The 27,246-nt window shown below is 37.4% G+C and overlaps 1 protein-coding gene across 1 annotated transcript in view; it reads left to right on the top strand.

Annotated features, from left to right (window-relative positions):
• Window positions 1-2,737: 2,737 nt before the first annotated feature.
• The window catches only part of LOC149234025 (uncharacterized), a 155,194-nt gene continuing 130,685 nt past the window's right edge, over window positions 2,738-27,246 (top strand). The window contains exon 1 of the mRNA XM_089461089.1: window positions 2,738-3,064. Coding sequence (XP_089317215.1) covers window positions 3,010-3,064 — 55 coding nt within the window. The 5' untranslated portion in view covers window positions 2,738-3,009. The remainder of the gene's footprint in view (window positions 3,065-27,246) is intronic.

The raw sequence follows: 27,246 nt of genomic DNA, 5'->3' as shown, positions 1-27,246 counted from the left end.
AAGGCTAGGAAGGTCAGTGTTGTTACAAAGATTGTGAAACTGAGATCTAATGTGGTTGTACGCGGGGCACTCTAAGAGGAAGTGGTTTTCATCCTCGATGTTCCTATTCTCACATATATGGCAGATCCTTTCCATCCATGGCGTTTTAGGAACTGCCCAACGACTTGTTTCACTATGGAGCTCATGAGAATCCGTTCTAATCTTTGCTATATTAATTTTCTTCTTTGAGCTAGTTAAAATAGAGAGATACTTTTGATCTTCTAGGGTGGGGTTGATGACCTTCTTATAATAACTTAATTTTCTTTTAGCTGCTAAATCTTTCTCACACCACATTTTTTCTTTGAACTTAGAAGTAACAATATCTTTAATGTTATTTATGTTTTGCAATGCATCATTTTCGTTGATCTCCCAATAGTTTAACCAGGCCCTTGTGTCTTTATGCCACCCTCGATTGAGCCTTAGGTGGTTTTGGCTAGAATTTAAAGCTAGCTTAGGAAGTCTATAATCGTCTATGTTATTGATTTTGTGCTTGTACAACAGAAACCTAAGCATAGCTAGGCTCTCAATAGGGGAAAGACCTGCTTCTATAAGGAGAATAGGATAGGGTGTATTACTTTTAATTTTCAGGTTATAAGTTATAAAACGCTTCTGGATTTGCTCAATCTTTCTCCATGATTCTCTGGAGATGCTACAACCCCAAACCTCACAGCCATATAAGATAACAGGAGTGACTAAAGTTTCAAAGAGGAACTTCTTTTTATCCCACATTACGAGGTTTGCTATTTTACAATTATTTTCAAGACCAAAATAAGCTTTCCACCCCCAATTAATCCTTTTCTCAATGCTATGATTCCAGTTGAGCTTGTGATGAATATCAATTCCTAGGTACTTGTAAGAATGCACTTCCTCCAAGTTATTATTGTCATACATAAAATTAGCGTAAGTGTCCTTCTTGGATTTGATAATCATAACTTTTGTTTTGTCAGTGTTAACAGTCATACCCATGGTAGAGTAGAAATCCTTAAGAAGCCTGAGTTGCTTATCAAGATCAGATGGGCACCTTGCCAAAAGAACAATATCGTCAGCATAAAGAAGGATGAAGATCTAAAAAAAAAATTAAATTACTTGCATATTATATGTCTTAATATTTATCAACCATTTATTTTGTATTTAATACACAAATTTTTTATAATTTCTTTATATTCATTACATCACTAAAATCAAACAATATTTATCTATCTTATTTAGTCAACGAGATATTTATATATCCTATATAAACAAACGTTTATTGGATAATACTTATATAGCTTATATGTTTATTTTCTAAATAAGATTCTTAATAATTATTAGACAAATGATATGATTTAATTTATATCAAATATTTGTGTAATATTCAAAACAGAGTCTTGAGATTTATTTCAAATATAGTCATATTGTTTTTGTTTTTTAATTAAATTAAAAATATATATACTATGTCCACAATTGTCATTTAACACTTATTATTTAAGGTTTATTTATTATGTTATTTTTATTACTTGTTTTTTAATTAAAAATATATTTTCATATTATTTTTCTATAATTATTGATGACTATACTAATATAAAATAGAATTATACTTTAATTAATTTATATTATTTTTTAATATTAACCATGTGAAATATATTATGAAAAAAATATTTTGATACTTAGTATAAATTAATACCCAATAATACTTATCAACCATTTAATTTATATTTAATGCACACTTTTTATAAATTCTTTATATCCATTACATCACTAAAATCCAACAAATATTTATCTATCTTATTTAGTTAACAAGATCTTTATATATCTTATCCAAACAAATATTTATTAGATAATACTTATATAACTTATTTAATCAACAAGATGTTTATATACCTTATTTATATCTAACTTATCACATTTTCCTTAAGACAAGACCTGTACAATTTCATTCTATAATATAGATTAACATCTTATTTATATCTAACTTATCACATTTCTTTCAGAAGTAGACCTATGCAATTTCGTTCTATAACATAGATTAACATCTTATTTATAACTAACTTATCACATTTTCCTTCAGATGTAGACCTATACAATTTAGTTCTATAACATAGATTGTTCATACTTGTCTTTTGACTACACTTCCACTTTTCAATTAAATTTTTTTGGTTTATTTTTTCGAAGCTGTAATCATTATTATGTATTTATTTTGATTTATCATATAAACATTATAGTTTTTATAATTTATTTTTAATTATCATTTAAATATTATATATTTTTATATTAAAAATATATTTTACCCATAGATTTTGTCCAATACTAGTAAACAATATTATTTGTTTCTAGTTATTGTTAATTTTTCCACACTACTTTAATTGTTAGATGTATTATTTCTGATCCACACCACTCTAGTTGTTAGAGGTACTATTCCTAGTCCTAGATCATTAGCAATTTTGTAAGACTATGAAAAACCCTTTGTTTACCCATTCATGTATGTCTTTGACATTAACTTAACTTTACTCAAACTAAGCAAGAGTATCTAAAATGTAACCCTTATTTAAATGTGTAAGTTATTTTTATACCTTTCAAAGTTAAATGAGTAAACTATGAAACAAGAAATGCTAACTTAATGAGTAAACTATGAAACAAGAAATGCTAACTTGTTTATTTTGTATTATTTCCATTTTATATGTTTAGACTAAAAAAAGTTTCTAACACATGAACCCTTAAAACTCATTTGTGACCTATACCCTCCAAGGCCGTGGTCCACTACCCCGCCCTTCGGCCGGGTAGGCACATATTGATTTCTAAGGCCCCAACGTGGGTTCTGGATCAAATGGAATGAGATGATCCCCGACCGTTTTATGAATCCCAACGCTGCTGGGTTGAAAAATGAGATGAGAAAAACTGCGAAGCTTTTGTACGAAAGTTCATAAATTCTCCATATTGATCTGGTCAGCATACTGTACCCAGAACAGTGTTCAATCTGCCGAGGAGGATCCAATGGGTTTTCGTGAAGAAGCCAGAGAGAACCATCTCAAGAAGAAAGTCGAAGAAGGTATGTAGACGTGCAAGTTTAATGATACATCTTCTAAAAACCAATTGCGAATGGGATCTGGTGTGCTCGTTTGTGCGTCTTTGCTCTTGCATCTGAACTTAATTAAATGGCTTCGTTACTTATCTTTTACAAGTCGTTGGGATTCAATAATAGGTAATGCTGAAGACCAAGCATTTTTATAGCTTCCAAGCCGATTGTTTAAACCATTATTTACCCTGAAGCAGATTGTATTCTTTCACATTGTCCTGAATCCAAAGGCGCATCCCTCTCCCCCTCCCTTGAGCATTCACAACTATCCATCATTAGATTCCGCCCCTCCCCCCCGCATTTTAAATCGATTAACACTTAGTATACTAGCATATACCCATCTAAAACTGGGTCTGGTATGCACCTTGAGGTCGTGAATTCATGATTATCTATCTCATACTCCATTATTTAGTATGCCGGCATTTGTATGAAACTTCGAAATCTCTAGGTTCATACCAAACCTGGGTTTAGACTGGTCGGTCTATGCAAATGTCCATATTCAATGCACCGAGTGCACCATTTAGATTCAATCACTGTCACATACATGGACGAGGTGTTTATCTACCTTCCACCACCACCTACCGTATAGAGCACCTCTCTTTTCTGGTTGCAATCAATGTACATGGGCATTGAAAAGGAAAAAGAAAGGCTGCTAGGTGAGCTATCACCATCTACGTGGGCTACAGTTGCTTCTGTTCTATGCGATATCATCTTTAAATACCATATCTATGAGAAATTCATTATAGCGCCTAACTATAAGTCCAAGAGTGCAAAAATTAAAATACACGATAGAGGTGAGTGTAAAATTACACGGCATGCAAATTCATAGCTAGAGCATGGAAATAGCGATGAGGAGGAATAACAGCTAGGTTCCTGTCCCGTGTCTTTTCAGTTCAGATTCTTGAATTCTTATTCTTCATTCATAGTGTTACCTCCGAGGTTCTTACTTGATGCAAAAGTTCCTAACCACACATTGTGAAACCCCAAGGGCCACTTAGGCAAACTACCCACTCTTACCTCAATAGCCTTGCCTTTCTCACTTTAGACTAGGTGAAATTCTAGCCTAGGGAGGCTTCCTATGGTTAACTAAGCTCAATATGTGTAGTATGAAGTGGGAGCAAGAGAGAGGTTAGCAACTGCACAAAAAGGGGAAAATGTTTTGAGGTTTTGTATTTTTGGGGTGGTTGATGAAAGGGAAGATTATTGTCTTAACAGTTAGGTTCCTGTTCCGTATCTTTTCAGTTCAGATTCTTGAATTCTTATTCTTCATTCATAGTGTTACCTCCGAGGTTCTTACTTGATGCAAAAGTTCCTAACCACACATTGTGAAACCCCAAGGTCCACTTAGGCAAGCTACCCACTCTTTCCTCAATAGCCTTGCCTTTCTCACTTTAGACTAGGTGAAATTCTAGCCTAGGGGGGGCTTCCTATGGTTAACTAAGTTCAATATGTGTAGTATGAAGTGGGAGCAAGAGAGAGGTTAACAATTGAACAAAAAGGGAAAATGTTTTGAGGTTTTGTATTTTTGGGGTGGTTGATGAAAGGGAAGATTATTGTCTTTATCTATTTGGGCTATGGGGCCATGCATGCAACTTTAGAGGGTGGTTCTTTTGAAATATTAGGACTATAAACAACCAAGGTGATGTGCCCTATAGCGGCTCTAATTTGGTTACTAGACTCAAGTTTTATGGTGGAGAGGCTATATCTAAAATCCACTAAAGGCAATTTGAAGGGTGACCCCTACCAAAGATTATTTATGTTGGAAATTTGTAGCCATGGTCAGTGTTTTCATCATTAAAGAAAAAAGAAAATTTGATTTTATATTCATGACCCCACAAGTGTCAAGTCGACCCCCTTTATCAAGTCGGCCTGGCCCCTTGGAGGCACCTATTCAACCCCCTTTGAAGACTATAAATATGAGAGCTCTCCCTCTGATTTGCACATCAAATCATCTCAAGTTTGATCCCTTTTCCAGCGAAATTAGAGGGAAGAAAAGGACGAAAAATAGAAGGATGAAGAAGGATGTGGCTTGGCACTTGTGGGAGGTCTCTCTTGTATTGGTTAGCTGTTCTTTTGATGTTCTTGTTTTTGGATGGATTGATGAACATTGACTCTTTCACAAGGAACAATTTTTGGGTTTAACCCCTGTGGGTTTTGCCCTAGCCTCAGGTCTAATTTTCTGTGTCTCTTGTCTCATTATCTCATGGTTATTTCTATTGCTCTACTGTGATTAATGGTTGAAATTTTTCTTATGTATAACTACTTGATGATATTGAATGTTATATACAATTGATGCTAATAAATCATTGGAAGTAGTTATCATTGAAAGAAAAATTGTTCTAGTCTATTTTCTACTAGAAATATCAACATGGTATCAGAGTTAGGATTGAAGAGCGGTATTGGGATCATTGGACATATCTCTTCATTTGCCCTCGCTCAAGCTAATGTGGAAGGCTGAGTAGAAGACAGAGTCACGTATTTCATTGCGGTCCTGAGGCAACATACCTTGTGGATCTGTGGAATGCGAAATTTTGTGGCTCTATCTGTAATATGCACAAAAGTTTAAGGCATCTTATCTCATGTGGGGATTTGTGGACCTAAGGCACCTATCTCTATGGAAATTTGCGAGCTCTGAGGCACAAATTCTTGTGAAATAATGCGAGGTCTAAATCATAAATCTCCGTGGAATGATGTGAGTCTTGGGGCACTTATTCTCTGTGGAAAACACTGCAGATCTAAGCCTTGTGAACAGTGCAGATTTGAGGCTCCAATAACCTTGTGAACAATGCAGATATGAGGCTCCAATAACCTTGTGAACAATGTGGATTTGAGGCTCCAATAACCTTGTGAACAATGCGTATTTGAGGCTCCAGTAAGTGCGGATTTGAGGCTCCAATAGTCTTGTGAACAATGCGGATTTGAGGCACCAAGAGCCTTGTAAACAATGCGAAGTCTATGAAGCACATTACATTGAGGTATGATCGAAAGTTTGAGCCCAATCAAGGTATGCAATTGATATAGATTCCCTGTGGTATGTCATCTCATGGTCTCTATGGATAAGCAAAGATCTGTTGCTCTTTATAAATGGAAGTGTGATTATCTTTATCACATATACGAGTTCTATGGCATCACATATGCAATTTTTGTGACAAATTCAAGCCCCCTCATGGAATGATCAAACTTGGATGACATATGAAGGTTGTCATCTCTATTATGATTTCAGTCTGAGCTCATCTTTGTGGCACAAGTCCGTGAAGGATTCAAATCTATGGTGTGACCATGATACTGTTTGTAGGAGACTCTCTTCTATACATAAAGGAAGAACAAATTACACTGCAAAGAAGTTGACCTAATTCTTTCCGTCACAAGTTTGTTTGTTTGTTTTTTTTGGTCAGAATGAAAAAAACACTAGAATATATTATAATATAGTATCCAGTACATATATTAGATATTGTTCAAAATAAACCACTACATAATGGAGATATCCATCCATATCTAATCATAATGTCCCAAGTAGACCATATGTCTCTATTGCCCAGTATATGTAGTACCTTCAAAACATTACATTATATTGAATAAACCATAACAGACTTATCTATATTCACCATAAAATAACCAAACTATACCCTATGGGAGAGGAATCATGCCCTCGTCTTTGGTTATGTCATCCTCAATGTACTTGTATCTCAAGACTCCAACAACAACATTAAGACCTTCTTTTGATAGAGCATCTGCCACCATATTTGATTCCCCGTAGACGTGTTGGAAAGTTAAAATATGGAATGACAGTTTTAGAGATTTGATATGATCCAACCAACAACATAGGTTTGGGGGTGAAAAATTAGAGTGCCCCAGTATGCCATCAATGAGAGACTTTGAATCTCCATATATATGAATGTGGTCCAAAAACCTCTTCTTGGTGAGCCAGAGCAGTCCCCAGAGTGCCAATATCTAAGCTATTGTCTTTATGAAAAGAACAAAAGTTGTATTAAAGTTTGATGGCATAAATATGTTGAAATGCTTGAAATCGAATTACGAAAGTACATGTAGAGCAATCAAATAGTGTTGGGTGGCTCAATATCCTAATTAAGAACCATTAAGAGATGAACAAGTTGCAATTTTGCAAGTGAAAGAATTAGTGTCAAGACATTGTTTTGGAATCTCAAGTATTGAATAAGGGTTGGAATTTTTTTTAAGAAGGTCTGCTAAGTCTTAAGATGCCACTTCCTTGAAGACCATTGGCTCTCTTGATAAAGTCATAAATAACTAAGAGCTTGCGTCAATGTTTGAGTATAAACCTTAGACCTAGATGATGGAATTTATTGCTAGATCAGACGTTGTTGTTGTGATAAGAGAGTTTCTTGATCTGAAGATCTTGCAAGCATGTAGCTTTGGACATTGGAAATAAATGCAAGGATGTCAAGGTTACACCATTTGCTAAGCAAGGCAGAAATAATAAGAGGTTGAAGCTCCCCTTGAAAGCCTGAAGTTTGATTAGATTAATATTGAGGATTTGAGATTTGATGATATTGCAAAATCTAGGGTTTGGAAGATCGAATGTTTTGGACTTGTAAAAACCCTAGAAAGGGTTTGAACAAGGATGTCCTAGGGTTTATGGACAAAACCCTAGAACTGGTCACTCATAATCTTGATATTGAAATTGAGAGCGATGAATTTGGAAAAGAATATAAGGATGAGTGGGTTTGTAAACCCTGGACTAAATTTTAATTATTAGGGTTTGGAGTCAAAACCCTAGTTAAAAAATTGATAACCCTATCAAGGGTTGGAGAAGAAAGCCTATGACTTATGAATTGATTGCTTCCACTTAAAAGAAGAGACCCTAGCTCTTGGAAGAAATGACATCTTGAGGATGAGGTTGATTTGCAAGTTGAATGCAAGAAGGCTAAGATTAAGAGGGAGCTGACATGTTCTCAAAAGATAAGTATCGTGTATCTTTCTTTAAATTATTACTATTGTTGTTATTCTTCTTGTCCTTGTATATCTTGCTTGGCTGTGTTTGTTCTTCCTTGGCCTCCTAGTGCGGATTTTGGATACATGATGAAGCCTGTCAAGGCTGTTGCAATAAATGAAAAGATTGGAAGAACAAAGCTTGTGACAAGAAGACTCATATTAAATGAAGCTTTGGACTCAGAGGGAGCAGACAAGATCAACTTGATTGAAGCATGGCCAGAAGTTCTTAACAACGATGCTGATCCGAATCTGTTGAAGATGAGCCCATGATTTTTCTGTTATATATTGATTATATGTTTCTGACAAGGGCTGAGGACATCTGTGTCCAATATAGGAGGGAGTTGTTTTCGTAAAGGCGTGAACTTGGTGAAATCCTTCTTGCGATATGGCATAATGGACTGCGAGTCCATGTACATCTCCATGATGAAAAATTGAAGAAGTTGCAAGACTCTATTGCTGACTTGGTTGATTCTCTGATTGGCTCGCTGAACTATCTGTTTAGAATTTCTTCTGTGAGAAGCTACGACTGAAGCTGAATAAATATCTAGTTATTCAATCCTATTGTTCCCTGTTGGATTCGACCATGGTATACTTTTCTGCTGTTGAGCAAGTTGCTAGTGTTTGCTTCTGTGAGAAGCTTGGAATGACTGAGAATCCCTCTTGGAGAGGGAGCATTGATTGCATAACATCATGAATCTTCCTTGGGTTGTAGCTGAGGGACCATAGATTATGGTCGGTAATATTGTCACTCCCTTATGTCAGTTGAGTGAGAGGCCAGTGAGTCTAGTCGGGGAGCTTGGTTCTGAGGCATGAAGTGATCCCTTAAGTCTTGATGACTGAGAGACCAATGAGTTTGGTTGGGGACACTGATTTTGTGATCTCTCCCTTGGGTAGTTGTTGAGAGACCAATGGATTGGTCAGGGAGATTGATCTTGAGTTCCCTTCCTTGGGTCATTGACTGAGAAGCCAATGGTTTGGTCGGGAAGGATGAAGTTCTTTCCCTTGGGTCGTGGACCGAGAGACTATATAGTAAGGGAGATTGATATTGAGATAGGGTTTCCTCCCTTAGGTCTTGGATTGAGAGACCTTGTTTATGGTCGGGGAGATGGACCCTGTGTGACCATTGCATATGGTTGGAGAGTTTGGCCTCATGAATGATATTGATTGATGGGATGTATTTGATGTTATGTATCTTTCCTTATGATGAGACTCGTACATTTGATCTCTCCCTTGGGCAGTTGCTGAGAGACCTATAGATTGGTTGGGTAGATTAATCTTGAGAGAGAGAGACTTGTACACGTGATCTCTCCCTTGGGCTGTTGCTGAGAGACATATGGATTGGTTGGGATATTGATCTTGAGAGAGAATAAAAAATGCCCCTTGGCTAGGAGGGAGTGTTGGAAATTTAGTAGCTATGGTCGGTATTTTCGTTATTAAAGGAAAAGGGAAATTTGATTTTATATACATGACCCCACAGGTGTAAAGTCGGTCTGGCCCCTTGGAGGCACCAATTCAACCCCCTTTGAAGACTAAAATATGAGAGCTCTTCGTCTCATTTGCACATCGAATCATCTCAAGTTTGATCTCTGTTCCAGTGAAACTAGAAGGAAGAAAAGGATGAAAAACATAAGGATGAAGAAGGATGTGGCTTGGCACTTGTGGGAGGTCTCTCTTGTACTAGTTAGTTGTTATTTTGATGTTCTTGTTTCTGGATGGATTGATGAACATTGGCTCTCTCATAAGGAAATATTTCTTGGTTTTCCCCTTGTGGGTTTTGCCTCTTTTCTGTGCCTCTTGTCTCATTGTCTCATGGTTATTTCTATTTCTCTACTGTGATTAATGGTTGAAATTTTTCTCATGTACAACTGCTTGATAATATTGAATGTTATAGGTAATTGATGCTAATAAATCATTTGAAGTGGTTATCATTGAAAGAAAAATTGTTCTAGTTTGTTTTCTGCTAGAAATATCAACAATTTACAAATCCAATGATTGATATCAAGTACATAAGTTTTCATCTTGAAGGTAAGCAACACAAAAGGGAAAGGGAGAATAGAGAAGAAATTGCATTACCCTAACCCTTTCCAATGTAGCAAAGTTACTCCTTTATGGCTCTTGCATTCTGCGAAATAAAGCTTCCAATGGTGCTCCTAGAACAATATGCCACACATAACAAAGTTGTACATTACACAAAGTTTGAACAAATTAAGACAATTCTATTTCATAGCTTGGGAGCTCTTTCATTCATACCAAATCCCACTTACAATAGAGTGAGTAAACCCTTATATAGGTTTCAACTCTATCTCCTCATATAATAAACAATTATTTGTTTTCCTAGATCCATAATTCCTCCAAGGAATAATCATAGAACAATCATCTCTAACCTCCTCAACAAACTTTTACTAAAAGTAGAAAATAGTTCGTTGAGATCCACAATTTCCTCCAAGAGGGTACAACTTACAACAAAATATTAGAGGAAAATGATAAAATGAGCTCTCGGGTAACTAATTCCAATTTACAAGTCAAACAATAATAGAATAATGGAGTTAGTTAGGAACATGTCCAAGAATATAGCTAAGTGGTGGGTCACCTTCTTTAATTAAGGGTTCAACAATGTCAAGGCTCCAAAAATAGAAAGATAGATCTCTATCCAAATGTGCACCTCCTAGATGACTGCCCCACATGTGATCAAGAGAGGAAGATTTCCTCAATATATAGACAAATCAAATTGATCTAAGTCCAAGTCCTCATGATGTGATAAGGAATGTATAATAGAAGCTCGTGTGATCATCCCAAAGCAATGTTGAAATTTGGTATCGGAGGACAGGTGGTTCCATAAGGCTTTGATCTTTGGCCTAGGGAAAAGTGTCCAAAAGAATTTAATTTTTCTCCTAAAGTGACTTTATAATTTTTATAAAGTCAAATCTAATTTAAAAGTGACTTTAAGTGATAAAGTTACTAAAGTCTAATTTTAAAGTGACTTTAATAAAGTCAATGTAAAATTAGAAAGGAAAAGTGACTTTGGAAATAAATGACTAAGTGGGTCTTTATTAAAGTGGGGTGAATTAAAAAATAGAAAGTGAGATTTAAATGAGCATTTAATCTCAGCCCTAGATCTCAATCTATTTCAGCCATTGGATTTAGGGATTCTCCAAAAGTCATTTAGGGTTAGATTAAAGGAGGAAAAGGAGGAAAAGATCATTTATTCTTTCATGAGCAAATTGAGAGAAGGAGAGCAAGAGAGCAAGGCAGATTTCTGGACAGGGAGGAGAAGGAGATAGCAGCTTGGCACACATTCCAAGGCAGTATTTTAGCAAATCCATACAGCTGAGTTAGCACACAGTGAAAGGCAGATAGTGGGCACGATTTTCTAGAAATCCGTACAGCAAATGCACAGAAATCGAGGAGTAGAAATCCGTACAGCAAGTGGTTGTACCTTGGCACACAAATCAAGGCAAATTCGTACAGCTGTACTGCTGGTTTTTCTGCACGCAAATCGAGGAAATCCGTACAGCGTATTTATGGCAGCTTGCACGCTTTTCTAGGCAGGCCGTACAACAGCATTTAAGGCTAAAATTTGGGCACAAAAATCGAGGAGGCCGTACAACATTTATTGTTGTTCTGTTTTGTTGTTTGCAAGTTTTTCCAGTTGGCTGTGAGGCACAGAAAACGAGATAAGTTGTAAAAGTTTGCTTGCTGATTTTTTGCTGAATATTTCTCACTGTAAAAAGCATTTTCCAGAAATAAGAAGGAGCTTTCGAACTGGTTTTCCCCAAGAGTTGTAGGGGGTTTTTCCAGGGTCACCTTGACAAAAAATCACTGTGTTTAAATGTGTTGAATGGCTGTTTGTATGTGCTGATTTTTATATTTCTGCATTTTCCAGCATTCTGTAATTTTTCCAGAATTTGTGTTTTCAGCAAAATTTATTTTTCAGTTGTTGAATGTATGGATATGCGAAAGAGCATTTAACTATTTTGGAGAAATAAGGTGAAACTGAAAACCGGGGTGGGAAATGAGAAATTTTTACATGGTATCAGAGGTTGAGTGCTGAAGTGCAGTTTGGGATAGCAAGGAGGAAAATTATAGCCTGCTGATTTTTTCATTCAAAAAATTCTAGCAAGCTGATTTTTCACAAACAACAATTTTATCCTTACTACAACAGTGCTATTTTTCAGTTTTAGGATAGCAGGATGTCATTGGGATTGAGGGTGGAGTTAGGTTGGATGGGCATTCCAATTACAGCGTTTGGAAGGAGAGAATGCAGAGCATCTTTGAGGAGGCAGAAGTCTGGGACATCATGGTGCATACCACACATAACCCTGTTGTTGTGCCTACTGATGCCACTCAGTTGGCTGATTATAATAAAAAGAACAACAAGGGTAAGAGACTGATTTTAGACGGAGTCAAAGACCATTGCATTCCTCATGTGAGAGGAAAGAGAAATGCCCATGAGATGTGGATAGCATTGTCCAATCTCTACCAGTACCAATGAGAACCGGAAAATGGTCCTGAAGGAGAAGTTGAAGACCATTAAGATGGGTAATGATAGTGCAACTGGATATCTCACAAAGATTACTAATGTGAGAGATGAGTTGGCAGCAGTTGGAGAGGTCATTCCACCCACTGAGTTGGTGCGGATTGCAATGAATGGCCTCCCCCGTTCATGGATGAACTTTGCTGATTGGGTTTGTGCATGTGAGACCCTTCCCACATGGGAGAGGTTTTGAGATGATTACATTCAGACAGAGATTAGAAAAGGTCAGCTTGGGGCAGCCAAGCTAGTTGAGCAAGATGAGGATGTAGCACTGTTGGCAGGAGGCAAGAAAGGCAAAGGGAAGAAGCAGGCTTCCACAAGCAATGGTGGGGGCAAAGACAAAGGTAAAGGTAAACAGGGTAACACACAGAAGGACTATTCCAAGGTGAAGTGTTGGAATTGTCAAAAGATGGGACACTATGCAGTTGTGTGTCCGGAGAAGAAGAAGAAGAAGGGGAAGAACCAAAGCATGACAGCTTCAGTAGACGTTGAGGACTTTGCAGATCGTTTTGACCGAGAGTTTGCATTCACTGCGTGTAAGTCCTCTAGTGCAGGATCACCTGCCACACAGGTTCAGAGGGAGCATGCTTTTCCCTTGATTAGCGGAGCATCTTTGGGTATCTGGTATGTGGACAGTGGGGCTTCACATCACATGACAGGAGTCCGTGAGTACTTCTCAGAGCTTTCAGAGAGTGGCATTGATATAGAGGTAGTACTCGGTGATGACAGAGTTGTTAGAGCAGTCGGTGTGGGGACACTGACATTTCAGAGGGAGTCCAAACCTCCCTTGAAGATGTCAGATGTTCTTTATGTGCCAGGGATGAGAAGAACCTCATATTCGTCTCAGCTTTGGAGGACAGAGGATATGAGGTACTGTTCAGGGGAGGACAAGTGTTGATGTATCCCAGGGGCACTCCAGCTGATTCAGCTAGAGTGATAGGTGTACGCCATGCAAAGGTGTACAAGTTTGCATTCCAGCCCCTTTTGGCATTGAGCAGTAGTACCGACAGCAAAGCTAGCAGTTCTGAGCTGTGTGAGATTTGGCACCACAGGATGGGGCATATGTATCATGGAGCCTTGAGGACCTTATGGGAGATCACTACAGGTGTGCCAAATTTCAGTACTGATCACTTTGATACTTGCAGAGGATGTGCGATGGGCAAGTTTGCCAAATCCCCTTTTCCCAACAGTGACAGCGGAGCGACTGGGATACTTGATTTGATTCATTCCGATGTGAGCAGTCGGATGTCTCATGTTTCCTTGAGTGGATATGAGTACTATGTTTTATTCATTGATGATCACTCCAGGAGGACCTGGATTTATTTCTTGAAGACCAAGATTGAGGTCTTCAAACGGTTTCAGGAGTTCAGAGTTCTTGTGGAGACACAGACAGGTCGGAAGATCAAGTCCCTGAGGTCAGACAATGGGGGAGAGTACACCCTTGGAGAGTTTGTTGACTATTGTGCGGAGGCAGGCATTAGGAGGGAGTTCACTGTTCCTTACAACCCCCAGCAGAACGGGGTTGCGGAGAGGAAGAATAGATCCATTGGAGGGGCTGCCAAAGCCATGTTACATGATCAGGGGTTGCCATTGTTCTTGTGGGCAGAGGCCTGCAACACAACTCTTTATTTGCAGAACAGGAGTCCGCATCATGCCTTGGGGCACATGACTCCGGAGGAGGCTTTTTCTGGGAAGAAGCCTGATATTGGTCATCTTCGTATCTTTGGGTGCATTACATACTCCTACATACCCAAGGAGAAGTGTAACAGTCCAAAAAAATAAATATCTAATTTAACATTAATTTAAATGAGAGTGCCACTTACCTAGCCTAATAACCATGATTTTAATTAACTAAATGCAAATTGAATGAATAGTGCTTACCTGTTTACCTGTGGTCGAAGTAGGCTTACCGCAACAAGGTTTTGGGGACGACTCTCCACCCAACCGTAGGCTCAATTGTGCAACGTCTTGCTACAACTGGCCACCCCCGAGCCCTCAATCAACGTTCTACTGCCAGTGACTCCTAGGTCTTAGTATACCATTCTCCCAAGAGAATGAAAGACAGAATCTCGGAAAGATGGAATGCCGGAATGCCTCTCATCTTCCTCACCATCTATTAAATAGAACAAAACATTGGAAGGGGAACCACATGCACACACTCCATGTGTCTGCATGCAACTTTTTTCTTGTTTTATTTCTTTACTTTTCTTTTGATTTTTAGCTTTCTTGTTTTATTTCCTTCTTTTTGATAGTTTTCTTGTTTTATTTCTATTTATTCTTATTTAGAGCTTTAATATGGTTAACCATTCTCACAAGAGAATGAAAGACAGAATCTCGGAAAGATGGAATGCCGGAATGCCTCTCATCTTCCTCACCATCTATTAAATAGAAAAAACATTGGAAGGGGAACCACATGCACACACTCCATGTGTCTGCATGCAACTTTTTTCTTGTTTTATTTCTTTACTTTTCTTTTGATTTTTAGCTTTCTTGTTTTATTTCCTTCTTTTTGATAGTTTTCTTGTTTTATTTCTATTTATTCTTATTTAGAGCTTTAATATGGTTATTACTATTTTTATTTTTATTATTTATTTCTTTTTATATAATTTTTAATATCATTTATTATTTAACACTTATGATTTATTATTTTTATTATTTATTATTATTCATTATTTTTATTGTTAATTATTATTTTTGTATTATTTTTATTATTTATTATTTTTATTATTTATTATTTATTATTAAGGGGAGGGATATCACATACTCTCCCACTTTAAGGAACTTCGTCTCGAAGTTAAGTTGAATTATTTATTACTTATTATTTTTATTATTTATTATTTATTATTTATTAACTTCATGTTGCCAACACCCTCTGCTGAACTAGTATAACCAGCAGGCATCGAAAGTCCCCAACACCCCGGGAAATCTCAAGGAATCTCTGTCCTTTTTCCCACTTTCGGCACTAGGCTAAGCCTGACCCAGTCTGTATCCTAGTCCAAGGCTGGCCCCAAGGCTCGCGCCTGACTCAGACCTCATCTGCCCCAAGGCAGGCATCCGATTCGGTACTCAATGACCCCGGGCATCTGGCAAGGCTGGCCCACTCCCTCCACAACTACTAAGGCACCCAGCCCCAGGCATCGAAGTCCTTTACATCCCTTCCAGACTTCGGCATCCCAATCCAATAACAGGCACCAAGCCTAGAACATCAGGCACTTGGCCTCCTCAAGATGGTCCCATAGCTCTTCTAGAGCTATCCATCAAGAGCTATACACAAGACAAAGGAACCACTGGCATATGTAGTGTTGATCGAGTTTGTCCCCAGCCCATATGGTGTTACTTATTCTCCCTCGTGCGTATGGGCTCGCACAAGATCATCAAATAAACCGGCCCTCTCGACCCATTTGTGGAGTCCTGTGAATCATCACACCTCAACATGCAACCAATGCATTAGCTATACCATCATAGAAAATAATCCACATGCCAAGTCTTGCATGTCATCATGTAACATTCATCATTGTTAATCGTAACATTATGAATAATAACGAACTACATGCTCATGCATGTCATAAATTTTTACGGAACTATCACATGCTTCACCTCATGAAATACCATCATAAGTTATAACCTCAACATATTGCAATAAAAATATATCATGACTTCACATAATAAATGAACCACATGTCAATAAACCTCATATTATAGCATCATAATTCCTATGCCATGCATGAGTTTTCAACATTAAATACCTATCATCACGTAGTAAATGAATATGTCAATATACCTTGACATAACATCATAATGCCTCATCATAAGTATACATCATCACTATTGTAACCAGTATATAAATATGAACCACGTGGGCATGATCACCCTCATACCATCATATTATGAAACATCGTCAATATGAGAAACATCTCAATACTTATCAAATATAGAATAATACTCTATAAGCATTCTTATCATGATTCATTAGAAAAATGAATTTCATTTACTTTACAAACATTCAACTATGAACTAAGATTATTCAACATCCATCTAGGATTTATGTTATCTCATCAATGTTATTAGTGTGATGTTTTCATCAAGACATCAATTAGTTTTTCAATAATCATTTCCACTTCTTTCAACTAAGAAGTTGACCATTTACACCATATAGGTATAATTATCTAAATACATTGTTAAATTTCACACGAGTCTCATCATCTTGAGTCTTAATCTCTCGTCATATTTTCTTCCTTCCCCAAGGAAATTCTGGTGAAATTCATTGTTAAGATATTACTAGTTATACAATCATTATTTAAATCATCTATCTCAAAATTAAAATCCCTTGGTTTTACATTCATTTACCCTTTGTTTTACCGCTTCCAATATCGCTATATGCAATTGCATATAAACACAAATTCTCTTATCTTGTCAAGTTACTATCTCAATACCATTTGATTGCTTTATCGAAAATTCACCCTTCTTCAAGTTCGACAAGAGATTCTTGCTCATTAAATAGTATCTTTATTTTAGATTTTGAAACAGTTGGAAACACTACTACCATCATTGTCCATGAAACATTTAAATGTGTGGTGTTCTATGGAAACAACCTCTTTTAACGCTATGGGAACAAAACTTGATAAGTTTCTCTATGTGAAGTCTTATTCATGAAACAATGAGTGTAGATTAGTAAAGTAAAACCTCTATTAGTTGACTCTCACTTGTCAGTATGCACACAATACTTCTCACAGTCTACTTATAAAATTTCCAACAACATTCCTTCTTATACTTAAACTGTTATTTTTCCTAGTTTATCATTGGTCATTCCTCAATTACGAGCATTCTCAACTTCCTATCTTGGCACTTTTAAACTAAATAGATCATCACTATGTCCTTTACTAATCATGTTGCTCGGTTCAATCATCAATATCATTAAGAGAATTTTCTTCTTGACATAAACATCCTTTACTTCCTCCTACCATATATTCATAGATACAATTTATTTTTCCCTTAGTCTCAATTTAAAACATGTTACACTTGAAATGTTGCTACTATTCTTCTAATATAATAACTTATCTTTCTTGAATTGCTCATTTTTATTATGGATTCTCTTCTTTAATCTAATGTTATCATACCCTTTAGGGCCATTGAAATGATCTTCTTTATTATTCAACTTTATTAGTTGTTACACAAAGCAGTTGTATAGCAGTGTAGAGAGGTCATATCCTCCTACGATTATATCACGAAACCTCATGTAACATTATACTCAACATCATAACGATTAACTAAACTAAAATCATAGTGTACGATTTAGATGTATCATAAAGTTTAAACAATAAAACATGATTTAGATGCTCCATAAAAGTAACTGTCTTAGCTAAGTGAGCACTCCTAATTAGTTCATCACACAATTTGTATGCTACAATTCTGATGTAGTCTATTTATTTGCAAGTTTCAACATCTAGAGCCTTAACCTTTAATTAAGCTATTACTAGCCTTACCAACGTTCTATAAAACATTGTTTCACTCCCAATACTTTGACATATCCAATTACATAACTCATCAATGATACATCTACTAAGGAAATTTCAATATTTTCCTACGTTATTTATGAAAATTGACTTTTTATAGAGAGCTTAACAAAAGTTGATCGATTATTTCATACTTTTAATTGCATCTCATGATTTTTCCTTATCATTGTTAATAATGTGGAGCATAAAATAAAACAAATGCAATAGCACAATATTTACATTATTTAGTGCATTAATTATCCATATAAACACAACTTTCTTATGCTAGTTACCAGCGAGCAGATGTAGAAACTAAACATCAATGGATATAGAGCAATCAAAGATCAAGGAAATCATTTGCTTCAAGTCAACCAAAATATTATTTTACCTTTTTCTCTTCTTGAGAATTTTGTATAGTCGACAAAGAAAAGCAGTGACTCCTAAATAAAGCGCCAGTCATTTGAATTCTTCAGTAGTTACCCATAAATCACTAAACCACCCACTAGAATATATTTTAGACTATGAAAATATTAGCATAAAATAAATCAATTCAGGCAACCATCCGAAGAAGAACATCTCCTTCAAATTTTAAAACCAAATGTCACCTATGTATGGTTGTAATTTCCGACGCAAAACAATAGTATTAAGAGAATTATGCCCTAAATCAAATTTGAGACGATCTTCTAAACGAAGAAAGGAAAAAGAAAATTCCCAAGAAGACCGAAAAATGTATGACCCTTTGTGATCGTGATCCTGAAGTCTTAATAAGGTTCCAGATCTGAAGATTACTCAATGAGACCAATTCCTTCAAATTTTTGAGAAGTTGAGAAGTCACTATCACCAGATCTGTTGAAAGGCCTAGACATTATCTTATCTCTGTAAGACTAAATATTATTTTAAAAAGCTTGTTATAAAAGAAGTCCTTGTTGGTAAGAAATGGAACAATGTTTTAATAATCCAAGGGTTCTCAGAACCTGTTGAATGACCGAGAAGCCTCAGGAACTTCAGATCGTATCTAAGAGTTATGGAAGCGCCTGCCTTCAATTTGTGTTTGGCTTGTATCTCACTCTTGTAATATATTGAAGTCATTGTTTTTGCTTATTCTAAGGACATTCAAAAGATGCGTTGTATCAGAAGTGCAAGTCTACTTGAAAATCTCAGAAATGGTATAGAGGCTGAAAACCTCAGATCGAACCTCACTCAAGGATTCCTCAGTCACTTATATTAAAAGGGAAAGTAACCAAGAAAATTTTCAAACAATACGGTTTGTTTTAGTACTAACCAATGTCTTTGTCTTCTCAAAAATATGCCATTTCAAATACAAATTTGATATGCTAGAAGCTGGGGCAAAGGAATCTGCAAAATACATGTATCACTTAACCGCAGTGTCCCATGAATCAGAATAAAGATTACTCTGTGCAACTCTGCTCACGGGTTGGTAGCACGAGATAGTGCACTGTATTTGTTTGGAGGTTATGGTGGTCAAGGTTTGACTTTTAATGATATATTCGTCTTGCACAGTTCCGACATCAACCTCTGCAATTCGTGCAGACATGACGAGGGTGTCCCGTCTCCGACTTATCCCACCAATGTGCTCTTCTGGGGTACCCAAGACAGGGTTGATTCTGTGTCGAACCCTGCCTTCTTCGACCAAGGGACGACATCGACTTCTCACAAAACCCTAGACAAAATCATTATTGACATACCGCGAAGAGCCGACAGTTTTTCTTCTCCCAGGCTAATGCCCAACGATGATCACCAGGGTTTTTCGCCAAGTCAGGCTCTTAAATCGTCCGACGCTCGGCTCCGATCATTGAAGAGACAATTGAGCAGAGACAAGAGAGTCGTTCCACAGAGTCCAGATGCTGGCAAAAATATTCAAATTGAGCAAGAGAGTCCCCGTCCATGCTCATAGCTTAGGTTTTATTGAGTGATCTCTACTTTAATGAACACTTGTATAAATGTATTAGTCATAAAATTGCAGAATCTCACTCAGCCCAGGACGAATATTATTGGATGCTGTTGTGCTGGATAAAATGAGGGCTCTTCCTTATCTCTATGTATATTATGTCTGTGTAGGCTAAATAGCCTGCTTTTGGGTTCAACCAAGTTGGGTCACCAGTTGTCCCATTCACTGGTTAGACCCTTCTCCTCAGAATGACGATCCAACAACAACCTTGATCTTGGAAGTCAATCACTCCGAAGGTCAAATCCCTGCAGATAGTGAGTACTTCACTTGGTTCCTCTTCATTCTTTTCGCTTTTCGTTACTATTGGTTACAAAGTGAAAATCTAAATGAGTCACATAATTAAAGATATAGTTTGATTATGACTCATTAATTCATTGGAAAAGTATATAATCTTTTAATCTTGGATACTGATAATCTACCCATAATTGACGATGTATAATTCTTTAAAAGATTGCACTATTGAAATGGTATACTGGCATGTTTTTTTTTAACAAATCTTTAATGCTGGTGTAACTACTCACCACCGGTTCATTTTACAACATAGTTTACATAGCACTTGATGTATTTGGATAATTGAAGTGGAAATTTGTCACCAATTAAAGTGCTCTAAAATAGGGAATTCTGCTCCAATTTACAATGGATAAACTCTGATATTTTAGTACCTTTGGATGATCATTGTTCACTAGCAATCTGTTCATTATTTTACTCTTCAAATCTGATCTAAAAACACAGAGATAACATTCCTAAAATGTTGATCATACTATTCACTAATTACTTGGGTTGGATCACTGTTCCTCTTTAGCACTATTTTATTGATTTAGTATTAAATTAATGTTAAACCATCAGTTCTGTAATCTAGAAATCACATCTCCATTGTGCTATATTTCGAAGGCAACCCAGCCTTTTAGGGCTGTTTGCATGCTAAATTCGATGTTTGCTTCAAACTAGGAATGCGGTATCTATTGCCAGTCGAAAAGGTTCGAAACTGAAAATTTAAAACAGGAGACTACATCATGTTTTCTCTGATCAAGGCTAATTTAGCAGCACTCTAATGCCAGTCCTTTTAGTTTGATTCTCATTCATTAGAGGTCTGGTAACCTTTTTCAAAAATAAAAACATAAATTGCCAACCGGGCCATCGTTTCACTGATGATAGAGATCTGGCATCTAAAATAACCTAAAGAATCCTCATTCGTATTTTTTTTTTTTTTAGTTTCATTCTTATTCATTAAAGGCTTTGGTAACATTTTCTTAAAGATAAAGACTTAAAATTGTCAGCTAGGCTCTGGTAACATTTTTTTAAGAATAAAAAAACTAAGAAGTATCAACAACGCTTTGGTAACATTTAAAAAAAATACTAAAAGACCTAAATTTGTCAACAAGAGGCTTTGGTTCACTGATAAGGTTGATGGAATTTTGAGCTTTCCACAAGGATTCGATTCTTGTTGGGTCAGCCATACCCAAATGGCATGCTAAAAGGGGAATGAGGCTGGGTGCAACTCCCAGGTTGATTTGACATAATAGATACCCCTCAAACTTGGCATTTAAATAAACTTAAAAAAAAAACCTCATTGCCTCGGAGCAGACCACAAGTTCCCTCCTTGATGTTATACTTGGGCACTGGGAGCAACTGGCAGAGAATATCCAGAATACAGTAAATGGTTCTTAGGAGTGACTTTACGAGCACAGATGATAGATTCTGTGAATGATGGCATTCAAAATTTTCTGCACAACGATATTTGGCAGTCATAGAGAGAAACAATGTAAGGGCTGGAGGAGGCGGTGATTGGCATGAGGGAGCTCATGCAGAAGCAGGCCTAAGAGATGACCAAAACAAAAGGGCAAATCCATTTACAAATGCCAAATGGAGATTGAAGTTTGGCTGGATCACAATAAGCACAAGCTCTCTACAGAAATCATCAACATGCTTCGGCAACATCTCTACCAATACCTTCTCTGCCAGCACTATGAAGCATAGACGGATGTACGGAACCAAGTAATAAATCCATAATATGTACAGGATAAGAATTGCAGCGGAAATTACTCATAGGAATGACTTTAAAATAAACACCTTCAAAATATAACTATGCTAATTTTTTTTTACATGTATAGCAAGAGTTTGTAGAAAAAAAATATGTGGCCTCCCGGAAGTACCCATCCTGTTTTTCAAAACAGGTCAAATTAAAAATTCCAACAAATAATTTTTTCTCTAAGATGCCCATAGGCCCTAAGGTTTGAGCCAAAGCTCTGATACCATATGTAACAGTCCAAAAAAATAAATATCTAATTTAACATTAATTTAAATGAGAGTGCCACTTACCTAGCTTAATAACCATGATTTTAATTAACTAAATGCAAATTGAATGAATAGTGCTTACCTGTTTACCTGTGGTCGAAGTAGGCTTACCGCAACAAGGTTTTGGGGACGACTCTCCACTCAACCGTAGGCTCAATTGTGCAACGTCTTGCTACAACTGGCCACCCCCGAGCCCTCAATCAACGTTCTACTACCGGTGACTCCTAGGTCTTAGTATACCATTCTCCCAAGAGAATGAAAGACAGAATCTCGGAAAGATGGAATGCCAGAATGCCTCTCATCTTCCTCACCATCTATTAAATAGAACAAAACATTGGAAGGGGAACCACATGCACACACTCCATGTGTTTGCATGCAACTTTTTTCTTGTTTTATTTCTTTACTTTTCTTTTGATTTTTAGCTTTCTTGTTTTATTTCCTTCTTTTTGATAGTTTTCTTGTTTTATTTCTATTTATTCTTATTTAGAGCTTTAATATGGTTATTACTATTTTTATTTTTATTATTTATTTCTTTTTTATATAATTTTTAATATCATTTATTATTTAACACTTATGATTTATTATTTTTATTATTTATTATTAAGTGATTTATTTATTATTATTCATTATATTTATTGTTAATTATTATTTTTGTATTATTTTTATTATTTATTATTTATTATTTATTATTAAGGGGAGGGATATCACAAGAAGAGGACCAAATTAGAGCCCACCGCAGAGAAGGGTATCTTTGTGGGCTACAGTGAGACCTCAAAGGCCTTTCGGATATATATTCCTGCACAGAGGAAAGTTGTTGTCAGGCGGGATGTGAAGTTCGAGGAGGATAGGGGCCTTTAGGAGATCACGGGAGTTAGAGTATCTGGATCAGCCAGACCCTCAACAGCTGTTGAGTCAGTCACAGGGATCCAGTGGACAGGGATCAGGTGGATTCGGAGGTACATCTATGAGGATGTCAGGTCCGTCAGTGAGCAGTGGCTCGCTGAGCCAGAGGGGTGGTGCTCCGGGCAGCATGCACGACAGTTCACAGAGCAGTTCACTAGGGAGTCCACTGATGGACAGTTCACACGGTACCTCAGCTTCTACAGGTTCAGGTGCAGGTAGGAGGACAGCAGACAAACAGTGAGGAGTTCAGGCTCCTGAAGATGATGAGGAGGAGGAGTTTCATTCTCCAATGGGAGAAGTACGCTCAGGGAAGAGGAAGCCCAAGTGGCTTCAGGACACCTTGAGAGATGCCACATCTATTGCTGAGCCTAAGAGGCCGGTCAGAGAGAGTAGACCACCTGAGAGGTTTTGTAGTTATATGGCAATGACTACCAACATCCTTGACTCTGAGCCTTCTAGCTATGAGGAGGCAGCTAGCCAGCAGGTCTGGAGAGAGGCCATGTAGGAGGAGTATTCTTCTATCATGAAGAATGATGTTTGGGAGGTGGTCCCGAGGCCTGAGGGCAAATCCGTGGTTACTTCCAGATGGCTTTACAAGGTAAAGCATGCTGCAGATGGCAGCATTGAGAAATTCAAAGCGAGGTTTGTGGCTAGAGGGTTCTCCCAGGTAGAGGGAGTTGATTATGAGGAGACCTTCGCTCCTGTGGCTCGATATACTTCGATCCGCTCCATTATATCGATAGTAGTAGAGATGGGTTGGAAGATCCACCAGATGGATGTGAAGATTGCATTTCTCAATGGCTTCATACAGGAGGAGGTGTACATTGAATAGCCACAGGGCTTTGAGGTGCATGGGAAGGAGTTCCATGTGTGCAGACTGAAGAAGGCCCTTTATGGCCTGAAGCAAGCTCCCAGAGCTTGGTACTCCAGGATGGATACATACTTGCAGGGGATGGGTTTCACAAAGAGTTAGGCAGATTCGAACCTTTACTATATTGTGATAGGTGAGGAGCCTCTCACTCTGGTGCTGTATGTGGATGACTTGGTCATTATAGGTGCAGAGAGACTCATAGAGCACTGCAAGAGAGATCTTGCGGCGGAGTTTGAGATGAAGGACATCGGCTTGATGCATTACTTTTTGGTTTTGGAGGTGTGGTAGGAGGAGGGGCATTTCTTCCTGGGGTAGGGGAAGTATATTGTGGACATCCTTAGCAGATTCCACATGAAGGATTGTAAACCCATGTCGACACCGATGATCACCAACTGGAAGAAGCTTCATGCTTCGGATTCCGAGTTGGTGGATCCCACATTGTACAGGCAGCGGATTGGTTCCTTGATGTATTTGGTCAACACTAGACCAGATATTAGTTTTGCAGTCAACACGATGAGTCAGTTTATGTGTGAGCCTAGGAAGGTTAACTGGGTGGCTGCAAAACACATTTTGCGGTACTTGCAGGGGACAGTGGATTATGGTCTGGACTACAGGCAGGGGGATGGAGTGAGATTGGCAGGTTATACTGATTCTGATTGGGCAGGTTGTGCTTCTGATAGGAAGAGCACTTCAGGGTGCTGTTTCGGGTTGGGTTCGGCAGTAGCGTCATGGTTCAGCCGGAAGCAACAGTCAGTAGCATTGAGTTCAGCAGAAGCAGAGTATATGGCAGCCAGTGTAGCTAGTTGTGAGGCCATTTGGCTTCGCAAGATGTTGTTTGGCTTATTTGGTCAGTCGTTGAAACTTGAGACCTTCAATGATTTACTGTGATAATCAGAATTGCATTAAACTCACGGAGAATCCAGTATTTCATGACAGGTCAAAGCATATTGGGATCAAATATCACTTCATTAGAGACTATGTTCAGAAGGGAGCTGTGAAGCTTGAGTATATTCCCACTGATGAGCAGGTTGCAGATATTCTTACCAAAGCCTTACCACGGGGCAAGCATGTCTACTTTAGAGACAAGATGGGTGTGGTGAGGAACACCTTCCTTGGTAAGAAGGAGTGTTGAAATTTGGTACCGGAGGACAGGTGGTTCCCTAAGGCTTTGATCTTTGGCCTAGGGAAAAGTGTCCAAAAGAATTTAATTTTTCTCCTAAAGTGACTTTATAATTTTTATAAAGTCAAATCTAATTTAAAAGTGACTTTAAGTGATAAAGTTACTAAAGTTTAATTTTAAAGTGATTTTAATAAAGTCAATGTAAAACTAGAAAGGAAAAGTGACTTTGGAAATAAATGACTAAGTGGGTCTTTATTAAAGTGGGGTGAATTAAAAAATAGAAAGTGAGATTTAAATGAGCATTTAATCTCAACCCTAGATCTCAATCTATTTCAGCCATTGGATTTAGGGATTCCCCAAAAGTCACTTAGGGTTAGATTAAAGGAGGAAAAGGAGGAAAAGGTCATTTATTCTTTCATGAGCAGATTGAGAGAAGGAGAGCAAGAGAGCAAGGGAGATTTCTGGACAGGGAGGAGAAGGAGGCAGCAGCTTGGCACACATTCCAAGGCAACATTTTAGCAAATCCGTACAGCTGAGTTAGCACACAGTGAAAGGCAGATATTGGGCACGATTTTCTAGAAATCCATACAGCAAGTGCACAGAAATCGAGGAGCAGAAATCCGTACAGCAAGTGGCTGTACCTTGGCACGCAAATCGAGGAAAATCCGTACAGTTGTATTGTTGGTTTTTCTGCACGCAAATCGAGGAAATCCGTACAACGTATTTATGGCAGCTTGCACGCTTTTCTAGGCAGGCCGTACAACAACATTTAAGGCTTAAATCTGGGCACAAAAATTGAGGAGGCCGTACAACATTTATTGTTGTTCTGTTTTGCTGTTTGCAAGTTTTTCCAGTTGGCTGTGAGGCACAGAAAACGAGATAAGTTGTAAAAGTTTGCTTGCTGATTTTTTGCTGAATGTTTCTCACTGTAAAAAGCATTTTCTAGAAATAAGGAGCTTTCGAATTGGTTTTCCCCAAAAGTTGTAGGGGGTTTTTCCAAGGTCACCTTGACAAAAAATCACTGTGTTTAAATGTGTTGAATGGCTGTTTGTATGTGCTGATTTTTATATTTCTGCATTTTCCAGCATTCTGTAATTTTTTCAGAATTTGTGTTTTCAGCAAAATTTATTTTTAGTTGTTGAATGTATGGATATGGGAAAGGGCATTTAACTATTTTGGAGAAATAAGGTGAAACTGAAAACCGGGGTGGGAAATGAGAAATTTTTACAAGCAAGTAGATATCCATCCATATGTGGGCACTTATTACCGCTCAAACTAGTAGGGGTCCTAGGAGGGGATCCTAAAAGGGCAACTACTAGGTCAAGGGCAACAAAGGAGTGATAGCCCATTGTCACCTCAGCTAAGGCTCCTTGCTCTTCACTGACTTTCATTGATGGGAGAAGACCCGGTATAAAGGGAATCACTAGATGAGTGAGTCAATAAAGGTGATGGGCCTCTAAATTAGACATAAATTAAGGCCCATCTGACCATCCTTCAACACATTAAACCTCTCTTTTTACATTAGATAATGTATTTTTTAACTTTAATATGTTCATTAGGAAGGTTTATGGATAATTGCATATTTGTGTGCCTAATATTATTTATTTATGTGGAATATTATGAGAATATTGGGCAGATTATGATGATTTGGAAGAGGAGATAATCTAGGGACCTGCTCTTTACTACAGGAGGATCAATATTAAATAATAAATCAAGAAGATATTTTGGAATTATGGTGCAAATTGTGGAGCTCCAATGATTGAGAAAATCTAGGAATGTGTTCCCTGCCATTTAATGCAGATTTCTAGCATTGAGAACCAGATCTAGTAATCAAGGGATTTTAGTGGAAAAAACTTCCTCCTTTCGTGGGGGATGATTCATAATAATTTTGTATAAGTACCAAGCCGAATTTGCCTCTACGGGTAGATTTTTATTAGTTTTCTTGTGGAAAGAACTCATATTTTTGTAGCTCCATTTTCATTTTCTGCAGGGATGTAATT

This window comes from Pinus tabuliformis, chromosome 8 (genome assembly GCF_031772625.1).
Source record: "Pinus tabuliformis cultivar Carrire ecotype Pingquan chromosome 8, CPIR1, whole genome shotgun sequence".
Taxonomy (NCBI): Eukaryota; Viridiplantae; Streptophyta; class Pinopsida; order Pinales; family Pinaceae; genus Pinus; species Pinus tabuliformis.
This window is presented reverse-complemented; position numbering and strand designations above follow the sequence as displayed.